Raw genomic sequence first — 18,086 nt, 5'->3', positions numbered from 1 at the left:
CCTTTGTGCTGTAGCCAGTGTGTTGCCAAGTGGTTTGTTAAAATAAATGGTCCTTTCGAAATTATTTTCAGTCCTATTTTTGGATGCTTCTTTAAAAGTTTCGGTAGGAGGGATTTTCAGTAGATGCACAGGCCAAGCTGTTCCAACACGTGCTGCACGGCACTGGTTGGGTTTGGTGTATTCGTTTTGTGTTTTCATGATTGGGTTGTGATTAATGGCATGTTCTTGATACGTGCTTTGGAAGTGACCTTGAGAACGTGCTGCCAACCCTGCAGTCCCCATGTAATTGTGTGAACAATGAGTGTAGCAGTCTTTCACCTGAATCATTTTTAGACAAGCATGCAACAAGTGTAGATGTCTTCAAACAAGTATGCAACAAGATGTAGAGGTTGGACTAGATGACCTTTAAAGGTCCCTTCCAACCCAGACTGTTCTATGATGGCCTTTTGATGTGCAGCGTGCCTCCGAAGTGGGGAGGTTATTTTCCTTGAATATGATAATTCAAGAGTTGCATTTGAGTTTACAAATAGCTTTTATTTAAAAAAGAGAAGGATACAACTGTTTCTGTTTGTGGGTTTGGGGTGTTTGATATGTTTTGATCCGGTGCCATCTTCACATCTCTTTCCCTATCTTGTGTTTGTGCTGAATGTTGAAATTCTGTAAATAAATACTTCAGTAGCCCACAGGCAATGTTCCGAACACCAGTTCTTTCTCACAAGCTAGCGTTGTGGATTTGAAAGACTTTTAAATCAAACTCACTTGCTTAGCTCCAAAGTGCTGAAGATTACATTCCTCAACACTTGAAGCTATCTTGGCTCAAAACTATGTCTTATATGCTGTAAAATTGAGCAACCTTGCACAAACCTGAGTGACAAATGAGACCAGTGTTGAGGATATGGGTTTTTAAAAATGGTGGAAGTTACAAGTTGAGTTTTTTTCCCCTTTCTTGTACTTTTTATTTGCAGTTTGAGCGAAGTAGCCTATTTTAGCTTAAATTTCACCTGTGAAAAGTCAGTGTTGCATGTCACACATTAAGATGGGTCTATGCAAGGGCAAAGTAGATTTAATGCATTAAAATCTGCTTTCGGCATGGGGACTGAAAGCTTCTTGAATTTTATTTATTAAAGTCTGGATGAGCAAACAACCTGTCCCATTCTGTGTGTGGGTAACTCCACGTCTCTAGGAAGTTGGTAATAAAGTTTTTTATTTTAAAGTCAGCGTGTGCTGTCTCTCCTTCTGTTTTACGCTTAACTCTGGTTACTTTTTTACTCAACACCTTGTATAAAACTGATTTCTGTTTCCTTCTTTGTTCATTTTCTACAAAATATGCCAGTATTTTTACCCAATCCTGCTTGTGTTCTTTACCTTTAATAAAGGTAATAATAATCTTTGATAAATGATCAATGATGAGCAACCTTAGGAAAACCAGGCATAGAGAAGAACGCTTCGTCTCACCCATGGAATCTACCTCCTTGGGGCATTGCAGGAGTTGAGGAAACTCATGTTCCTCCTCTAGTACAGGGAAGTGCATACTGTCTCAGGTGTGGACTCTACAAATGTATCCAATATCTCTAAATCATTTGCATGTGTGAAGGCTGATGTGCCTTAAGTAATAATCTGACTTGTCAAGGCCCTGCTGGGGACAAGGGTCAGTGTTCTGCACCTCTTCCCTCCCATGGGAAATGCAGTAGAGTGAAGTCATTAAGACGCCAGTTTTTCCAGCAGGCTTGCAGTGGACCAGAGACCTGGAAGTGAAACACTCTGTTGAGCAGGTCTAGTAGGGGTTACTGAGGGCTGGAACGGTGACTGGATTAGTAACCCCTGTGAAACGTAACTGATAGTCTTGCTCAGGCTCTAAATATGTGGCTGCAAGTCAAAGCTGGCGCTGGCTAATGCCATGCTTGGCAACCTTCGGAGAAAGATAAGGTTGAACAGATACTTTTACCTCTCTGAAGTGACTCTTTCAAGTCGATAGTGAACTGTGTTAGAGTGGTCAGTAAATCTTCTGTTGGCGTTGCTTGGGCTGTAGGAAAGGAGGATGATTGTGCTTGAGCTATAAAAGGCTTTGCAAGGGGAAGCTGGGAGCAGAGATGGCTTCAGACCATCTGTACTGTCTTTGGTCTCCTGGGCAGCTGAAGTGGCTGTAGTTCTATGACTCCACTCCCTCTTGAGTTCACATCCCTATGCCAGATCTTGCAAGAGAGATTTTGGAAGCAACTTTATGTCTGTCTTTGGCTCTTGTAAGAAAGAGTCATTCGTGTCCTACTGTGAGCAATTGCAAACCCTCCAGTGCCGATGAAAGTGCTGCCCAGCTTCCTTATGAGAGAGGAGGATGGCAGAAGTGGATGTAGATATGAGGTGCTTGAATTAAGTTTTTCACTTTGGCAGTACTATAATTCAAACTTGCCTGTCAGATGCAGTTGTGTGGCTGATACTGTTGCCTGTTAGTCATAAAATATTTATGCTCTGAAGCACCTGGGGTAGGTGAAATCACAGCAAAAGATTTGTGGCTGACATTTTATGGAGTCAATTACTTGTCTGTCCTACCATGTTGTGATGCTTTTTGGTATCCTCTCAATAACTGTATGAAATAAAAATTTATGGCATGTGTGTTAAGAAGTAAACAGCTGAAATGCTGTTTTCCTAACCAAAAAAAAAAAAAATGCAGGAGTTCAAAGGACTGAATCTTGTCTGAAAGCCGCACTTGAGGAATGGCAGCTAGCATGCCATTAACCTGCAAATTACATCAATTCCTGTCGCCTTAAGCGAATTTGGCTAACCCCTCTTTAATTTCCTTAGATTCTGTTGTCATGTGCTTCTATAGCTAAAGCACAGTTTTTAAATACTAATCCACAAAAACTTTGTTCTTTTTGTCTGCTTCATGTCTTTCCCTTGCATAAAAAGTCACGTTATACAGAGGAATTTTTGGTGATGGGCGAAACAACCCCTAGTTGTATAAGTGATGCTCGTTCTGTACAATGTGCCTTTTCTTTTTCAAAACAATTTGTGCTTGAAGACGACTGTTGGATCCACTTAGACTGTAATCGTGGTGCCAGATCTTAAATAACTTTCTCGTACCTGCCTTGGTTTTCAAGTTCAGAGGATTTTTTAGATGAATCAAGTAACCAGGGAGTTTTATTGTGCTAACTGATGTTGTTTCCTTGCGTCGAAAGGAAACCTTACCTATGTCCTAAGGTAAAATCAACTTATCCTGCCTGTCATTCCCCAGTCAATACAAGTAACTATTAACTTTTTCCTGCTTTTGGGCTTTCTGGTCAGTGTTCTTCTAGCCAATCTTCCTTGGTTATGGACTAAAAGAAAGGGGAGCAAATATGCTCTAGAAAAGATGGAGGGAAGCAGAGAACAGCAGCTGGAGATGTTACTGAATAGATTTATCTATTACTAAATTCACAGTGGACCTATGGGAATGATATATCACAACCCAAACGACTTAATTTTGATTACATTTAAAATGAAGTAGCTGTTTCATCTTGGAGGACTCGAAAGGCTTCTGAAAGCAAGAGGATTGAACTTCTCATGCGAAGCTACTTCGGGCCACTGACGTCCTTAGGGGGGAAAATGTGATGCTGTTGTTTGAATGCAGCATGTGGGAAAATGTCTTTGAGAATGAGTTAAACCATTGTCTGGCTGGTTATTTGGATTACTGAGCTGGGTGGTAGAAGCGTTCTTCCTGGCATTGCAGTGAAACCCATGATCAATATTTTAGTGAAATAATTGAAGTTTTTTATGGTCTTTAGGATTTTCAGACTTAGTGGATCAAGCTGTGGTGAATATGACTTGCAGAATCTTGAACCTGGATTAGAAAACTCCAGGGGAATAAGTCATTCTTAATGCAAGTGGCAGTAATTGATTATCTTTCTCATGTCTTTCTCCTCAGTTTTCTTTTTTTCACTCCCCCTAGCCTTAAAGGATAGACACCTATTTATACAGTTTTCGGGTTTTATTCAGAATCCTAGAAAACAAATTGTTGCTTCTTCTGTTGGTTTTTTGATCCTTGAAAGTGATGGGTCAAAGCAGCTTTAAAAAGCAGCTTTGAAGCCCTGGACTAGCATGTTGAACAGTTGTCTTGCTGCAGTGGACCCAACTGAAGCCTGTAGCCCTTGCAGAACACTTCAGTGGATGTAGTTTTGTATCTCTTTCTTTGGGTACCATTAATTGCTAAATGACACAGAATTTTAACCTTTTTTAAAAATCCCATGACATTTAGCCGTTTAAGCAACAAAAAGTTCTATTGAACCAAGAAAACTGACTGAAAAGTATTTTATTTGTAATTATAAACTGTAAGTCCTAAGGCAATTTACTTGAAACAAATGGTCTTTTTAATTAAAAAAAATGGAGTTGGGGAGAAAAGTCTTCCACCCCCTTGGTTCGCTGTCCTCTGTAAATCTCTGGTACGTCCCTGTGCCCGAGCCTGGCTTTGCTTAAATGAAGCATTAAGTGGTTTGGCTTTACTTTCACAGGAAGGTTCAGTGATGTTTTTGGTGAGAAAAATCTCCTTCTGTGTGGTTTAGGGAACGGGAATGTGCTCCTTCCCAGCTTGTGGAGGCCAGAGAAGCGGAGCATCCTGACGTGTTGTGCCAACGGAGGATTTGGGGCAACTTCAGCTTTGCATGCGCGGGCATGAGGTCTCCGCTGCTTAACTCCATGTCCTGGTTCTTTGGGAAACGGCTGTTGTGTCCTGTAAGCTCAAACAGGAGGAGGAAAGCAAGGGAAGCTGTTTTGGCTGCACAGATGGGATGGGATCGCTGGCCTCAGGGTGGAGAAGTCCTCCTCCGACATCTGGGTTTCAAGTGTGACTAGTCCAGAACTGGCTTTGTTCTCTTCAAATTCATTTACTGTTTTGTTCCTGATGGTTATTCTGCTCGGCCTGGTTGCCTTTTCTTCACAACGAATGTTTGTGGGAACATGAGTAAACCAGTAGTAATGGGGATATTTGCAAAAGTTTTGGTGTCGAAGCTGTGCGTTTAATTGTTCAATAGTTACAGGAAAGACCACGAGTGAGTAAAACAACTATTAAGTGCTTCAGAGTTTTTATAACTTCAGTATTTTGTGGTGGGTTGTTGTTGGTTTGAATTTTTTTGTTTTAATAATTCAGCACCTAAAGCTGTTCATAGAAAAGTACTCTGTGATCACGCTGAAATAGACACTTGTTTTCGTTTTTCACCCTGGATGGAAAGAGAAGTTTGAAAGCCATGGTACTTGGAGGTGTGACAAATAACACATTGGGATTTTAAGTAGTAACTGAGATGGCGAAACCAAGACGCAGCATTCCCACCTTGAAGGAATACTCTTAAGACAAGATATGCTGGGTTTGTATGTAGTTCCTGCAGTGACCCATTTCAAACAAATCAAACCCACGCATGGACTAATTCATAAGTATATAAATCACACAGGCCAACTAACTTAGCCTAGTTACCTTCATCCAGAAGTACTGGTGGGTCAAAGCTTGATCCTACAACAATTAATCAACTTCCAGCTATGGCTGGACTCAATGATCGTAAAGGTCTTTTCCAACCTAAATGGTTCTATGAACTTGAAGTTTTCCTAGAGGATGATTGGTAGTAAAGCCACAGCTAATTACTGATTTTTATTCTGGTATAAATTCCCAGTTATTTTAATCATTAGTGATTTAGTTTCTGGATTAGATGGTGCAAAAGCATTGGCTGAGCAAAAAGGCTTCCCTGCCCTGTGGCAGCCCAAGAGTGAACTCTTCTGTATGCCTCTCCAACAGGGATTTGGTCCGTGCATACCCACAGGGAGTGGGGCTGCATTGCTCTCTTGCCATGTCACACTGTTCCAAGTTCTTGTCATCGTTAGCAAGTTGTTAGCAAATTAAGTCTGAGTGATTCCCAGCAAGACTTGACAAGAGGAGCAAGTATCAGAGGTATTGTTTCAGTTGCTTGTGTTGCCTTCATACAGAGGAACTGTTGGAGCAGTTTGCTTTGTGCTTAAGCACACAGCTATGCTTTGTGTTTAAATTCCTGAGCCCCTGATCACCTTAACGGGAAACACTTTTAGTTTTTCAAATTGAAGGAAGTATGTGGGTCTACTTAGGAGTCCTGTCGCCGATTTGTAACATAATACAAGGATTTTGAAGAACGTAATCTGAAGTGCCCTTAAAATTCCCACTGATATGGTGTGTGTGTTTAAAGGTAGTGAAAGTCATTGATTAAATGTTTGCTTGGTTGACGCTAAAGCCAAGGGCTGGGGGAAATTTGCTCTGCATATATAGGTTATTACTATTGTTTCTGTGATGTAGAAGAAAATAGGCAACTTCTTGGGAACTGTTTTTCCCCTCCTCAGATACTTGAACTGGATGTATGTACTGGAATTAGCAGTCAGATGTTGAGATTAGTGAAGGTATGAGAAAGCCTTTCCCCTGCTTGAGATAGCGTTGTTCTCCAAGATACTCCAAAGAGCGAGGGGGTGATCAGAGTGCTGATAAATAAGTAATAAAGAGTGCTGAGTAATCAGCATGGCTCCATCCAAAACTTTTCCAGCCCAGCTCAGTTTTGCAGGGCCTAAGTTGGGTTACATATGACTCCAGTCAAACTGATTTCTTTATGCTGCTTTTCTCAGTACTTCAGCTCAACAAGACGTTTACTAGCTCAGTGTAAGCATGGCAAGAATGGATGGAGCTTGAACTGCTGTGAGACTTGTAGTGCAGGAGTACCTGATGCAGTGGCAATTCTAACTGTGCATGGAGTCAGCCCTTGGAGATTAGTAGAGATGCTGCTGAGCTGGTGTTTGTCTTCCAGCATGAAACCAGTTCTGAGCCTCTACTTCTGAGGCAGTGTTATTCTGTATTACTCATGTAAATTGGAAATGCACCTGAATACAAATTGAAAGTACAGCCTTCTTCCAGGTGTTTCTTTGCTGAATCGAGTCTGTAGGCTGCCACTTGACCATCTTTGATCTGTAGTTCCTTATAGCCAAGTTATTTTATTACTATGGTGTGATAAATTTAGCTGGTTTTGTCATCTTGTCTTAAATAATTTCCAAAGTTCTGCAGATGATAATTCTGTTACTTCTTGCTTGCCAATACCAAAATGCTCAAAAAACAATGTTCAACTCAGTTCAGTAATATTACAGCAAAGTTTGGGTTGAGATTCCTGGAGATAGATGGTTGAAGATCCAGAGAATTCAGTTTCAAATTGTCCCATTTTTCTTGCATGTCTCTATTCAGACATGTTTCTTGGGGAGCGTATCCAAACCAATAAATTGTCATCTTGCACTTTGTGTCTCATGAATTTGGAAGAACAACAAGAACTACTTTTTACCCTAAAGGCAAGAAGGGACTGAGGACCAAAATTAGATCTTAATTAAGTCAAAGCTTTTATTCATGGTTTCAAATTCAGGGTAGTGGAATTTCATTTTAGGGTTTGTTTTGCAGTTCTTTGCTTGAGAGATATTTTGTCAAGAGTAAAACTTTTATGGCTTATCTGCAGCCTGACCATGACCAGTACATCTTGGGACACTTTCCCAAGTAGGCACATTTGAGCTCTCTTTGATGTAGAGACTGCAGAAAAGGATGCTCTAAACCAAAACAGTCTCAAAAAAAAGCACTGAGTTCATAGAGATTTTCACGATGGAGCTCATAAGGCAGTTCAAGAGGGCAGTAAGAGACACAACAAAGAATCAAACTGAAGTTTCTCAGATGCCTTCTGTGTAGCCTGTTGGGCCTCACACTTGGCCAGAGCGAGGGTAATTGAAACTGGTACGTCTGTCCAAGAAGGAAGGTGTGTGAGCTCCTGTCCTTGTCGCACTGACGTGCAGGTGGAAATAATTATGTTGCGTTCTCTTCCATTTGGAAAATAATTGTATGTTCTTGTAGTCAAATGTGATGGTATGTTTGACCAGCTGTGGATTAAAAGAAAATATTCAGTCCCTAAACCTCTCCTTTGCATCATTTCAGAGCAAGTTAGTGACAGAAAAGGCAGTTCTCTGTGTTCTTCGGTTCACTGCTGGACTTGTGTGGGAAGGTGACGCATCCTTGGAGAACTGTGCATATCTAGTGTGTAATGACTGTGGTTCTGGTAGGTTTTTGCTGTAAAAGCAGTAGAGCATCTTCTCTGCTGCTGTTGATTTGAAGCGCAGACCCCTGACAGCAAACAAATCTCCTCAGAGTCACTTCTTGCCCTTGTGTAGCAAGAGTTGACTCTCCATGAAAATGTGGTCTACTGGATAACTCTGTTCAGAATATTTCCAGAAGGATGTACCTTTTTCTGTGAGCCAAAGTGGCTGTGTGGCATGTCAGGAATTAAATTGACTAGATTATAATTTGCTTTGCAGTTGTGCTGCACAGAAATATGCAGCAATGTTTATCTAGCTGTTACATTCACTGTAAGGGTGGGCAGAGGAAGAAAAATTCCCTCTCCCCTGCGCAAAAAAAAAAAAACAACAAGGGAAAAAGAAAAAAGCAGACAGTAGCTTCTGAACTGCAGCTGAAAGCTATTGCCCTGTAGCGAAGAGGACACACTTCTCATCAAGATTCAAATTCTCAGAAAATAGTTACACTTTTGTATTAAGTAGAAATCTGCAACTTAAAAGTTTGAGAAAGAATGCAACTACTTTGTTTAAGGTTCACAACTTTTTTTTCTTTTGCCTTCCCTGACATACCAAGGGCAGCACAGCCCATTTGAAAAAGAAAAAAAAAAAAAGAAGAAAAAATAATTATGGAGTAGCAAAATAACATAAACTATTCTAATATAGGATAATACAACAAAATCTTGGGGAGAGTATGTTCTTGTGAAATAAGTACATGTTTTGCCAACAAAAATCCTATGTCAATTAGGCAGTGTGTTTTGAAAGTAGACATGTAGTGAAGTCATTTCAGTATATATTATAAATAATATTTGATGATGCACAGTTGAGATGTGGATCTTGGAATTTTGCTGGTCCCTCTCTAGGGACTGTGGAGGGTGGGTAGGAGATGGGTGCGGAGAGGAGAGGCTTTGCTCCATCCCCGCACCCTGGCTGGATGGAGGGAGAACAGCCGTGGTATCTGATGCCTGTGGAGGAAGAGGAATGTGCAAATTCTGTCAGAGAAGTAGGGCTTGTTTTTAAAATAACATAGTCAAAGATAAGTGTCACAAAAATAACTCGTTTACTCTTAACTTTATCTACTCAGGAGATGAAAATTTAAGTGCAAAACAGACTTATCTGAGTAGTGTAACTCTTACCAGTGGTGATAGGAAAATGGATAACGCCGTTTGGGACTGACTAAGCAAGTGCCGTACTTATCACAGCAGACTTCTGCGTTGTGTTGTAGTGCAACAAATCAGATTAAACTCTCTCGAAACGCTGTCTCGAGTGTGCTTCCCTGTGCAGCAGAGACTTGGGAAAATATTGCGGGTTGAGCAGTTTTTGATGCCTGTGCTTGAGTCAAGGAGTTGGATAGAAAGAAAAAGTAAATTCTGGAAGGTGCAGGGCCTGTGCATGGTACAGTGACTGTGTGGACAAGTGCAGATGAGTGTATTTGGGACATGCTTTAGTCCGTTATCAACCACTCCTGAACTGGAAAACCTCTTCCAGCTGTAGACTGGGACAGAATTCTGAAGCCCCAGGGAGGCTGAGGATGTGGGTAGAGCTTTTTCAAATCCTTTGTGTTCAGCTGCAGGTCCAGGGTGGATCGGCGGCTGCGTGGGGCAGGATGGTGGCCTGCTGCGCCTGGAAGCTGAAGATGGGACTGTGTAGCCCCGTGGGCTTATCCAGTGCACCCCACTGCCGGGGGATACGAGTTACGCTTGTAGGGCGTTTGTTCAGTTATTTCTTACTCCGTATTTAAAAACTTTTAACCTTACTGCTAAAGAAAAACACCATTGTCTATTAGTATGACTGGAACGAAAGATGAATAGCGAATTAGCCTCGGGCGAACTGTCAATCTGACTTTGATAGCCCATCGCTTAAAAGGCCCTTTTATGTTTATGAAAAAGCATGACGTCAAAACCAGGGGAAAAAAATAATACCGATACTTAAGGCTAAACTCGCACAGCTTCCAAGAAGAGCCCCTGTGTGAACTGTTTGTTTCTTTACATGCCGTGGCTAATTAGTGTAGGTCACTATAAGTCTGAGCAGTGGCGTTCAAGTTCCTTCAGCTGTTTTGGGGTGGCTTTTTTATGGTGCTTCCATATGCGAATCCCTCAAACTGGACTAGCATAGAGCAAAGGATATTGCAGTCGCTTCTCTCAGAACCTATAAGTAGTATGCTGGAAATGCTTGAGTATAATCATTATCAGGTGAGTCATTATTGCAGATGTGTTTTAAAACCTGTTGCTAAGAAGGCTTATGGTATGTAGGAAATCCTTTTCCGCTGGTATCTAGTATGCTTTATTTAATTTCTTCCACAAAAATAAGTGGGGGACATACACGGTCACTTGTAACAGCAAAAACCACTTTAATGGAACTGTTTTTTTTTTTTAAAAAAAAAAAACCACAACAAAAAAAAAACAAACTTCTGAGAGTAATATTATATTTTGGGTTGTTTTCTACCTTCCGATAAAAAATACTAATGATCAAAGAAAGGTGGCAAAGATTTTCCAGGATATGGTGAAAATTTTGCATGGAAAAAAATTGCCTTTCTTCTTTTCCTTGTTTAGGGTGTGCGAGGATAGTTTATTATGAGGTTTCTTGTATTTTGCATATAAAAAAAAATTCTAAGTACTGAAAAGCTTATCTAAAATACAAAAATAGTTGTTGCTGAGGACAGTGATTGATCTGAGCTGAAACACTTCTTTTCTTGTATCTTATTTGCATTATGTGTTTATAAACAGACTGTCTTATTTGTATATGATTTAGGCTATATATCTGAGATATAAATAATTTGTAGGCAAAAAAATGGTGCATTTCTTTTTTTAACCAATGTGTTACTTTAAAAAAAGAAAAAAAAAAACCCACAAAACCAAAAACAAACCAAGAAGAAACTTCTTGATCTCTGTTACTTGACATCTGATTAAGAATAGCAATCCATACTATTTGACTTTAATTGGTCGTTACTAAGAAGTAAAATGAGTCCTGCAGTGCAACTTGTTTCTCCGTATTTTAGTGAAAACTAAATGTCGCGTAGCTGAAGGTCTGAACGGAGAGCCATCTGTTCTGGAGTATCTCTATAAACTGGAAAACCTGAGCGTTGGTCTTCAGTGAAAAATCTCACGTTGTAGAAAAATAAGTGGAACTTCTTGGTTTACCGTTAGTAAGTCAGTGACTGAAACACGAGCTCACAAACTGGTTTCTTGCTGCTGGACGCGCATTAGCGAAGCGCTGTTGGCTCCCTCGGAGCTGCACAGGTTTGTATTTAAGTCAGATGCTTAGCTGGTGTATATGTCACAAATGTATAGCTCAGATCGATAGCACGTATAATGATGCTGTAAAACAATAAAGCACTTTTTATATTGCATCCTGTAGGTGCAGACTCACCTTGAGAATCCAACCAAGTACCATATTCAGCAAGCCCAGCGGCAGCAGGTAAAGCAGTACCTCTCTACCACTCTAGCAAATAAACATGCCAACCAAGCCCTGAGCTTGCCGTGTCCAAACCAGCCTGGAGATCATGTCATGCCGCCTGGAACTGGAAGCAGCGCGCCCAACAGTCCGATGGCTATGCTTACCCTTAACTCCAACTGTGAAAAAGAGGTAATATCCTGTGCATGTTTGTCAGTAAAATGGAATTGCAGTCTGCTGGCTTTCTGGTTTTAAACCGTATTTGCTTGTTGTTAAGTTGTTATGTTTGTCTTTTCTGAGCTGTTCTCTTTGAAAATGCAACTGCTACCTCTGTGTCTGCCTGATGAACATATGTTTGCACAGAACATTTTGGCAAAAGAACTGCGTCCCTCTAACTTCCTCTTTTGTGAACTATTTTAGCTAATTTATGCTTATTAAAACTACTTTTTTTTTTTTCTCCTTGCTTGATGCATGCGGTGAATAATTGACCTTACAAAGAGAATACAAAGCAGTTTTGTAAGCTGTAGCTTTCTGGAATAATGTTATTTATGGCTCATTCAGTATAGAAAGAGCAAAGAGCATAGCAAAAATAACTGAAAAACACAAAGCTTTTTGAACCGTTTTAGATATCTTTGCAGAAAAATTTCAGCAAGTCTCTTGCTTAGCTGGAAGGCCAGATTATCCCAATTAATATATCCTAAAATGTTACTGATTGCTGTTTCATGATGAGCTTGGCGCTGCAGATATATGACTTCGCTAGCCTATGCCTAGAAGTCCTTTGCAACCTTGTCTTAATCTTTGCTGGCAAAAATTTGGTTGGATGTGACATGATTTGAAAGATGTTAACAAGTGTAGGAATTACGTCAATAATTTTGTCACATGACAAATGGGAGACAATTGTAGAGCACCTTGTGTCCCCCTATCCTTCCCCCTTAAGCCTTTGTGACAGATTTTTAGTACAGATATACTCTGTGAGGAAAACATTATGCAATTTTGAGAAATAATTATTACAGAATGCGTTTTGCACTTGCAAGAGAAATGACTTGTGCTCCATAGCTTCGAAAGACAAAATCAAATAGTTCCATCCTGTCATCCCTGTTGCACCCAAATCTTTTTTTTTCCTTAAGATATTTACAGCTTCACTTTGCTGTGTCATCAGGCACATGTATGCATGACACTATTTTAATCGTGCTTTTTTTTGGGACTGAGACTGTGCCATGAACTCAGATCCATGCTTTGCTTTTTTTTTTTTTCTTCTTTTTTTTTTTTTCCTTTTTATTTCTGCAGGGATTTTATAAATTTGAAGAGCAAAGCAGGGTTGAGAGTGAGTGCCCGGCTCTGAATACACACTCACGAGCATCATGCATGCAGGTACTGGATGACACAGGAGTTGGAGCACAGGTCCCCTTTCTAATGAGCATGTTTCTTTGAAGTTATGCTGAAGAATAAACTTGCTTCATAGTGTCTTTAAGAATCTGAATATAAAATGTATTTAAGGAACATAATAATAACCTTGTTTATTAGCATCGATGTCAAAAGTGCATTAAGACATCTGAAGAGGATTAGTGCTTTTCTAGCACGTTAGCACTATAGCAGGAGACCATAGCAGCCGTGCTTTAAGGTCTCATTTCAGGGAACCTTTTCTAATGCAATTTTCCCAAGACTTCATGTGTATGTTCTTGTCCTGATAGTTTCTAAGACCACGTTTCTATGCAGATCATGCTTGTTTTTAAAAAAAATAATACAAAAAGGCTTTAATCCATCCATGGTAGTTCGTCCTCAGTAGACATCCTTATAATTTTATTTTTTTTTAATTTTCTTTTGAACTAAAAGTTTTTTGGTTTTAGTAACAAGACTTCAGATATGGGCTGTAACTGTTCCCTTCTTGCCTTCGCTTCCAGTCAGTGTAATTCGTTCTGATCACACTGTCTTGAGCTGATACAAAAATCCCAGATGCTACTATTTCTACCATTAACTTCTTATGCATTGATTTTGTAGATCGCTGTCATTTAAGTTCCTTTTTTATAGTGAGCAAAAATGAAATAGTCAATCCTGCAGGACATTTTGGAGCACCTGCACAGGTGCTTTCGAGGGCTCTGTTTCTCCTGACCATGCAGGAGCTTACAGAGACACCTTCCAGCCCAGCCCCAGAAAATGCCTTGAACCACCTAAAGTCATCTCCGAGCTGCTCCTGGGTGGTGCTTCCTGGGAAGAGTGTGTGAGGAATGTGAATCCAACGGATTCTGTTGTTGAGGGTGGGCAGCCTGTCACCCAGCAGCAAGTCCTTGTTCCCTCTCCTTCCCCTGCATCTCAGGGTTTGGGTGTTACTGTCTGTAGGCAGGTTTTGACCCCACAATTAGAGGAAAGAAGCGGAGGGTAGGCAGGCAGTGCTGCACGGGGCAGAGCAGAGGGATTCGCGTCATAAGCGTAGCTCGTTCTATGGGGAGCTACTTCCTCGGCTGTTCCTGGGAGGAAGAACGTCGTGGGCAGGTAGTGCAGGGTAACTACTGGTGGGAGGAGTGGGTTGGACCATGAAGCCTCAGCTTTGTCATGACCTGACTGACCTGGCTGAATAGCCGGAGTCATGGCTGAGGGATTGGATTTGGAACGTGGCAGAGCTGCACGGCCCGTGCTGCAGAGAGCCGGCGCGTGGCTGCAGTGCTTTGTCAGGGCTCTCTATTCTAGCGGGTTTGATAACGGTTTTGTTTTTCTTTGCTCACCTTTTCTGCTGCAGATGGATGATGTGATTGATGACATAATTAGTCTGGAGTCAAGTTACAATGAAGAAATCCTTGGCTTGATGGACCCAGCCCTGCAAATGGCAAATACGGTACAACAATCCTTTCCCTTTGGTTTCCCTGTTAAGTCTAATTGTCTTTCCTTGAGAGAATGCAAAACTGTAGCCTGACTTTTTCTCTGAGCAATTAAGTGGTTATTGTGTTGTCTCATAGAGGATAATTACGTTTTCTTAGAAGAGATTAAGGTATAGAATTACAACGAAAAACATGAATTTAAAACCACAAACTGGAGTCAGGTTGAGGGAATACAAAGCACAATTTTGCTTTTCTTATTTCAAAGTCAAGTTAGTGAGGGGATTGTAACAGAGGAGTGAACTGAACTAAAAGAAGTGAGCTCATACCCACTCATATCAAAGATTGCCATGGACATTATACTTGGCTTCAGAAAGCCTAGAAGGAACCCCTGGCACCCCAGGTTCCTGTGTCTTGTCATATTCAAGTAAGAAGTTGTACACCACGTTTAAGCATGTATTAGCATCCCTGTCCAAAGTTGCTCTAGTTCAACTGTCAGCTCTGACATCAGAGCTTTAGCTTAACCTGATTTCAAACGGGGAGAGGCCCATAGCTAAATGACAAAAAACATGGTGCAAAATCTAAAGAACAAAACCACCCCTCGAAAGAAACAAAAGATGAAGGAATGAAGAAGCTTAAAAACAGAACAGGGGGAAGGGGACGTAGGAAGCTTGTGGCAAAAGATGAGAACACTGAGATGTGAAAGTTGGTGAGCGAGGGAAGGCACAGGATACCTCTGAGTTGCCGTTCCTGTTTCCTGGTTCACATTGCTGCGAGCATTAATGTAATCGTACTTCTGGCATAATCTTATTTTGATCTTTTGTGGAAGGTAGCTCCAGTGAATTATTTGCCTTAAGCTTAAGTGCTGTTAGATCTGGCCGAGTACATGTCCGCCAGCGCTGGCGTCTGTTTCCTTTTGATCAGGTGCCAAAATTTGCAGCTTACTGCATAGCATCGATTTTATGGCATATTTTTGCATTTGCTGACAATAGTTGTCTGATGTCATGTTAACCTAGTCCTACGCTCCCACAGATTCCCACAGCCCTCTCCGAGATGTGGTGCGTGCCGCAGGAAACGGCCCACCGGCATCCCTTGCTAAATAGTGCCCTTTGAGTAGACAGAGAAGTAACTGCAGAGTCCTACTGGAAAGAATCACTTTTCCTTTAATTTAAGATGACTTGAAAAGCGCATCTGTCCTGGAGTTTGAGAGTAAAACTTAAAAACTCATAAAAAGATAGTTTTCAAGATACTTACTCTTTTTTTTTTTATTGAGAGTTTGGGTGGTTCTGGAGTCTTTTCTCTGAAGTTCCCTTGGGTTGGGACCTGTTAAATTAGAGGGGACTTGGATTTCTTTGTACTTTTCTTCGTATCTCATTTCAGAGGGACCTCGACAGTGGCTCTTTGCTTCCAGACAAGCACATAATGGTGCTCTGCGTTCTTTTGGTGCAAGGACTCCATGTAGTCAATATATAGGGTAGCCTGCATCCCTCCTGCTTGCTGCTTGACAACAAGCCTTGTAAAGACTGCCTGATCCACATTTGCTGTGAAATTTCAGAAATTGCCCACTGTGTGTGGTGAAATCTGTAAAATAAAGATATGAAATAGTAGAATTAAGACTTCTATACTAATACTAATTTAAATTGCTGGAGGCAAAAAGCATATTTCAGTCTCTGAATTAACCTAGTACCAATCCTGAAGAGATAGAAGTCAAACCATGTTTCCCAACAATTGGTTTGGGGAAAAAAATGAACCTGATGCTTTTCTTTTGGAACAGGATCTAGCTCTTGAAACACTCAACATTTTACTAATAAGGAATTAATGTCTGTAGACTGAGCTAAGTAGAGGTGGAAGGAATCAAGAGAGGAAATGGTCTCTAAAAGACACAACCTATAAATAGCTGTGCTGAGACTACAACAAAGGCTGCTATTGTTCCATAACCAACAAAGAACAAAAGGACCAGTTTGTTACATTTGGTAACAGTACTTACTTAATTGATAAGCAAAATCAGAGATTTCTGTGTAGAGCAAGCTAAGGGAAGTTTCCAAGTACCTGTTAATTGAAAAGGGCTCATTGCAATCAACTGCTTGTGGAAGCATTTGTAAACTTTGGTGTTGGGTCACAAGTTAGCTGTCTTTGCTTCTGTGCTGAAAGGTACCACCAAATGGTGCTAGCTTGCCAAGAGGGTTTTCTGCATAGATGTGACCTAGTAATTGAATTGCTATGTCCTGTGTAAAGAACTCTTGTATGCCAAGTTGAGATGACAACTAATTTGTCCAGCTAATCAATTTTCTGACATGGAAAGCCGTGTGAGTACATGCAGTTCCGCTTCTGAACGTGACTTTCCTGTGGAAGCTAAACTTCAGAAGTGGAGAGGAGTCTTACTTCAGGGGCTATCGCTGAGCATGTGCTTGTAGGTAAGGGAACAACAGAATACCTTGTAGGCTGCACGAGCTGGGGAACAGAATCCCTCGCAGTGTGTACTGGTACCTTAGAAAGAGCCCTGTTGATCACACAGCTGATCTATATAGAGCCTGAATGACCTGAATGTGTAGTGGAGGAGAAAGGAAAGCCTCAGACTCCCCTGAATGTACATTATGATGAATCTGCAGTAAAATTATCAGATTTGAAATTTCTGTTGTATAAAAGCAGTAATTTGTTTGTGCACCTTGTGAAACCAAGGCCTAGAAATATGAAATCTTCTGAACGAAGGCTTTTTAGACCACGCTGTTTCAATGAAGATAACAAGCTAAGCCTGGCATAAGCCGCTCTACTCTCCCAAAAAGTAAATGAAGGAAAAGGTGGATGATCTGAAGGACGCTGTATTTAAATTTCTTCTTAGCCAGAAGTGACTAAAAAAGCCTTAAGGGAAGGATATTTAAATTGGAAAGATGCTAGAGTTTGGTGAAGGCAGGGAAGGAGCATTAGCACCAGAAAAAGGACATCAGATTTCATGTCTTTCTCAGTTTTGAGACTCACATTGTTCCAATGAAATGGCTGTGGGAGTTTTGAACATTTTCCCATGGCTTTGGGAAGCAATGCGATGAAAGGCTCGACTGTCTTAATAGGTTAGAGCTGAAATGTTTGCAAACAGTGTTAATTTTTTTCCAGTTTCTTCCAGTAGGAAGCATTTGAAATAAACGCCAGGTGTTGCTGCACTGTGTCCATTATAAGCCTCTTCTGTTTGTTTGTTTGTTTCCTCCCATTTCAGCCTAGTGACTGCTTTTGTGTGCTCACAGCACTGCTGCCGACTTGTCCATCTCAAACCAATGCCCTCAGCACAGGAGTCCTCTCCCTTTTCTGGTTCTCTGAACTCTGCACTAATAACTATTGGTCTTACCTTACAAGTCAACTAATTTTTATTTCTCTGGGACCTGGAATAGAATTGGGAACAGAGGACGTGCCTCAATTTTAACTTATCTTTAACTGCAGGTATTTTAGCCATGTGAGATGAGCTGGAGTGTTGTATGCACTTTATATTTTTCAGGTGAAAGGGGCTACATGAAGTTAGTCTCAAAGATGTGACTTGCAGCCGTCACAGAGAAGAGGCCTGTGATGCTTATACTGAGTGTGGACCACACGTGTAGTCACACACGTAGTAAAATGTTAGAACTGAAGCTTTGCCCCGTGGGGTTCACATTGCTGAGAAAAATAGTCAGAGAGAGAAGCAGATCAGTCTCTTTGTTTATGGATCACTGATTTAAATGGAGATTGTCGGCATCTACCTCTAATGTAAATTTCCCTGATAAGCGTTCATGTGGACATACAAACCTGCAACATTTATCAGCTGTGCAAATTTCTCCCTTCATCTTCCTTGGT

General features: G+C 40.9%; 1 protein-coding gene across 10 annotated transcripts in view; it reads left to right on the top strand.

The window, feature by feature from the left end:
- MITF (melanocyte inducing transcription factor) overlaps positions 1-18,086 on the top strand; it is a 107,797-nt gene that overhangs the window by 76,863 nt on the left and 12,848 nt on the right. For 4 of the 10 annotated variants that reach the window (XM_086619307.1, XM_086619306.1, XM_009990898.2 and 1 more), the window contains 3 exons: positions 11,425-11,652; positions 12,748-12,831; positions 14,195-14,290. In XM_086619307.1, the coding sequence (XP_086475433.1) occupies positions 11,425-11,652; positions 12,748-12,831; positions 14,195-14,290 (408 nt within the window). Of the gene's footprint in view, positions 1-10,226; positions 10,260-11,424; positions 11,653-12,747; positions 12,832-14,194; positions 14,291-18,086 lie in introns of those variants that run through there. The other 6 variants (XM_009990900.2, XM_086619312.1, XM_086619310.1 and 3 more) reach the window with 4 other exon arrangements.

The sequence above is a fragment of the Tauraco erythrolophus genome, chromosome 12 (assembly GCF_009769465.1).
Source record: "Tauraco erythrolophus isolate bTauEry1 chromosome 12, bTauEry1.pri, whole genome shotgun sequence".
NCBI classification, from domain to species: domain Eukaryota; kingdom Metazoa; phylum Chordata; class Aves; order Musophagiformes; family Musophagidae; genus Tauraco; species Tauraco erythrolophus.
The sequence above is the reverse complement of the archived record's forward strand: the minus strand, read 5'-3'. Positions and strand labels throughout refer to the sequence as shown.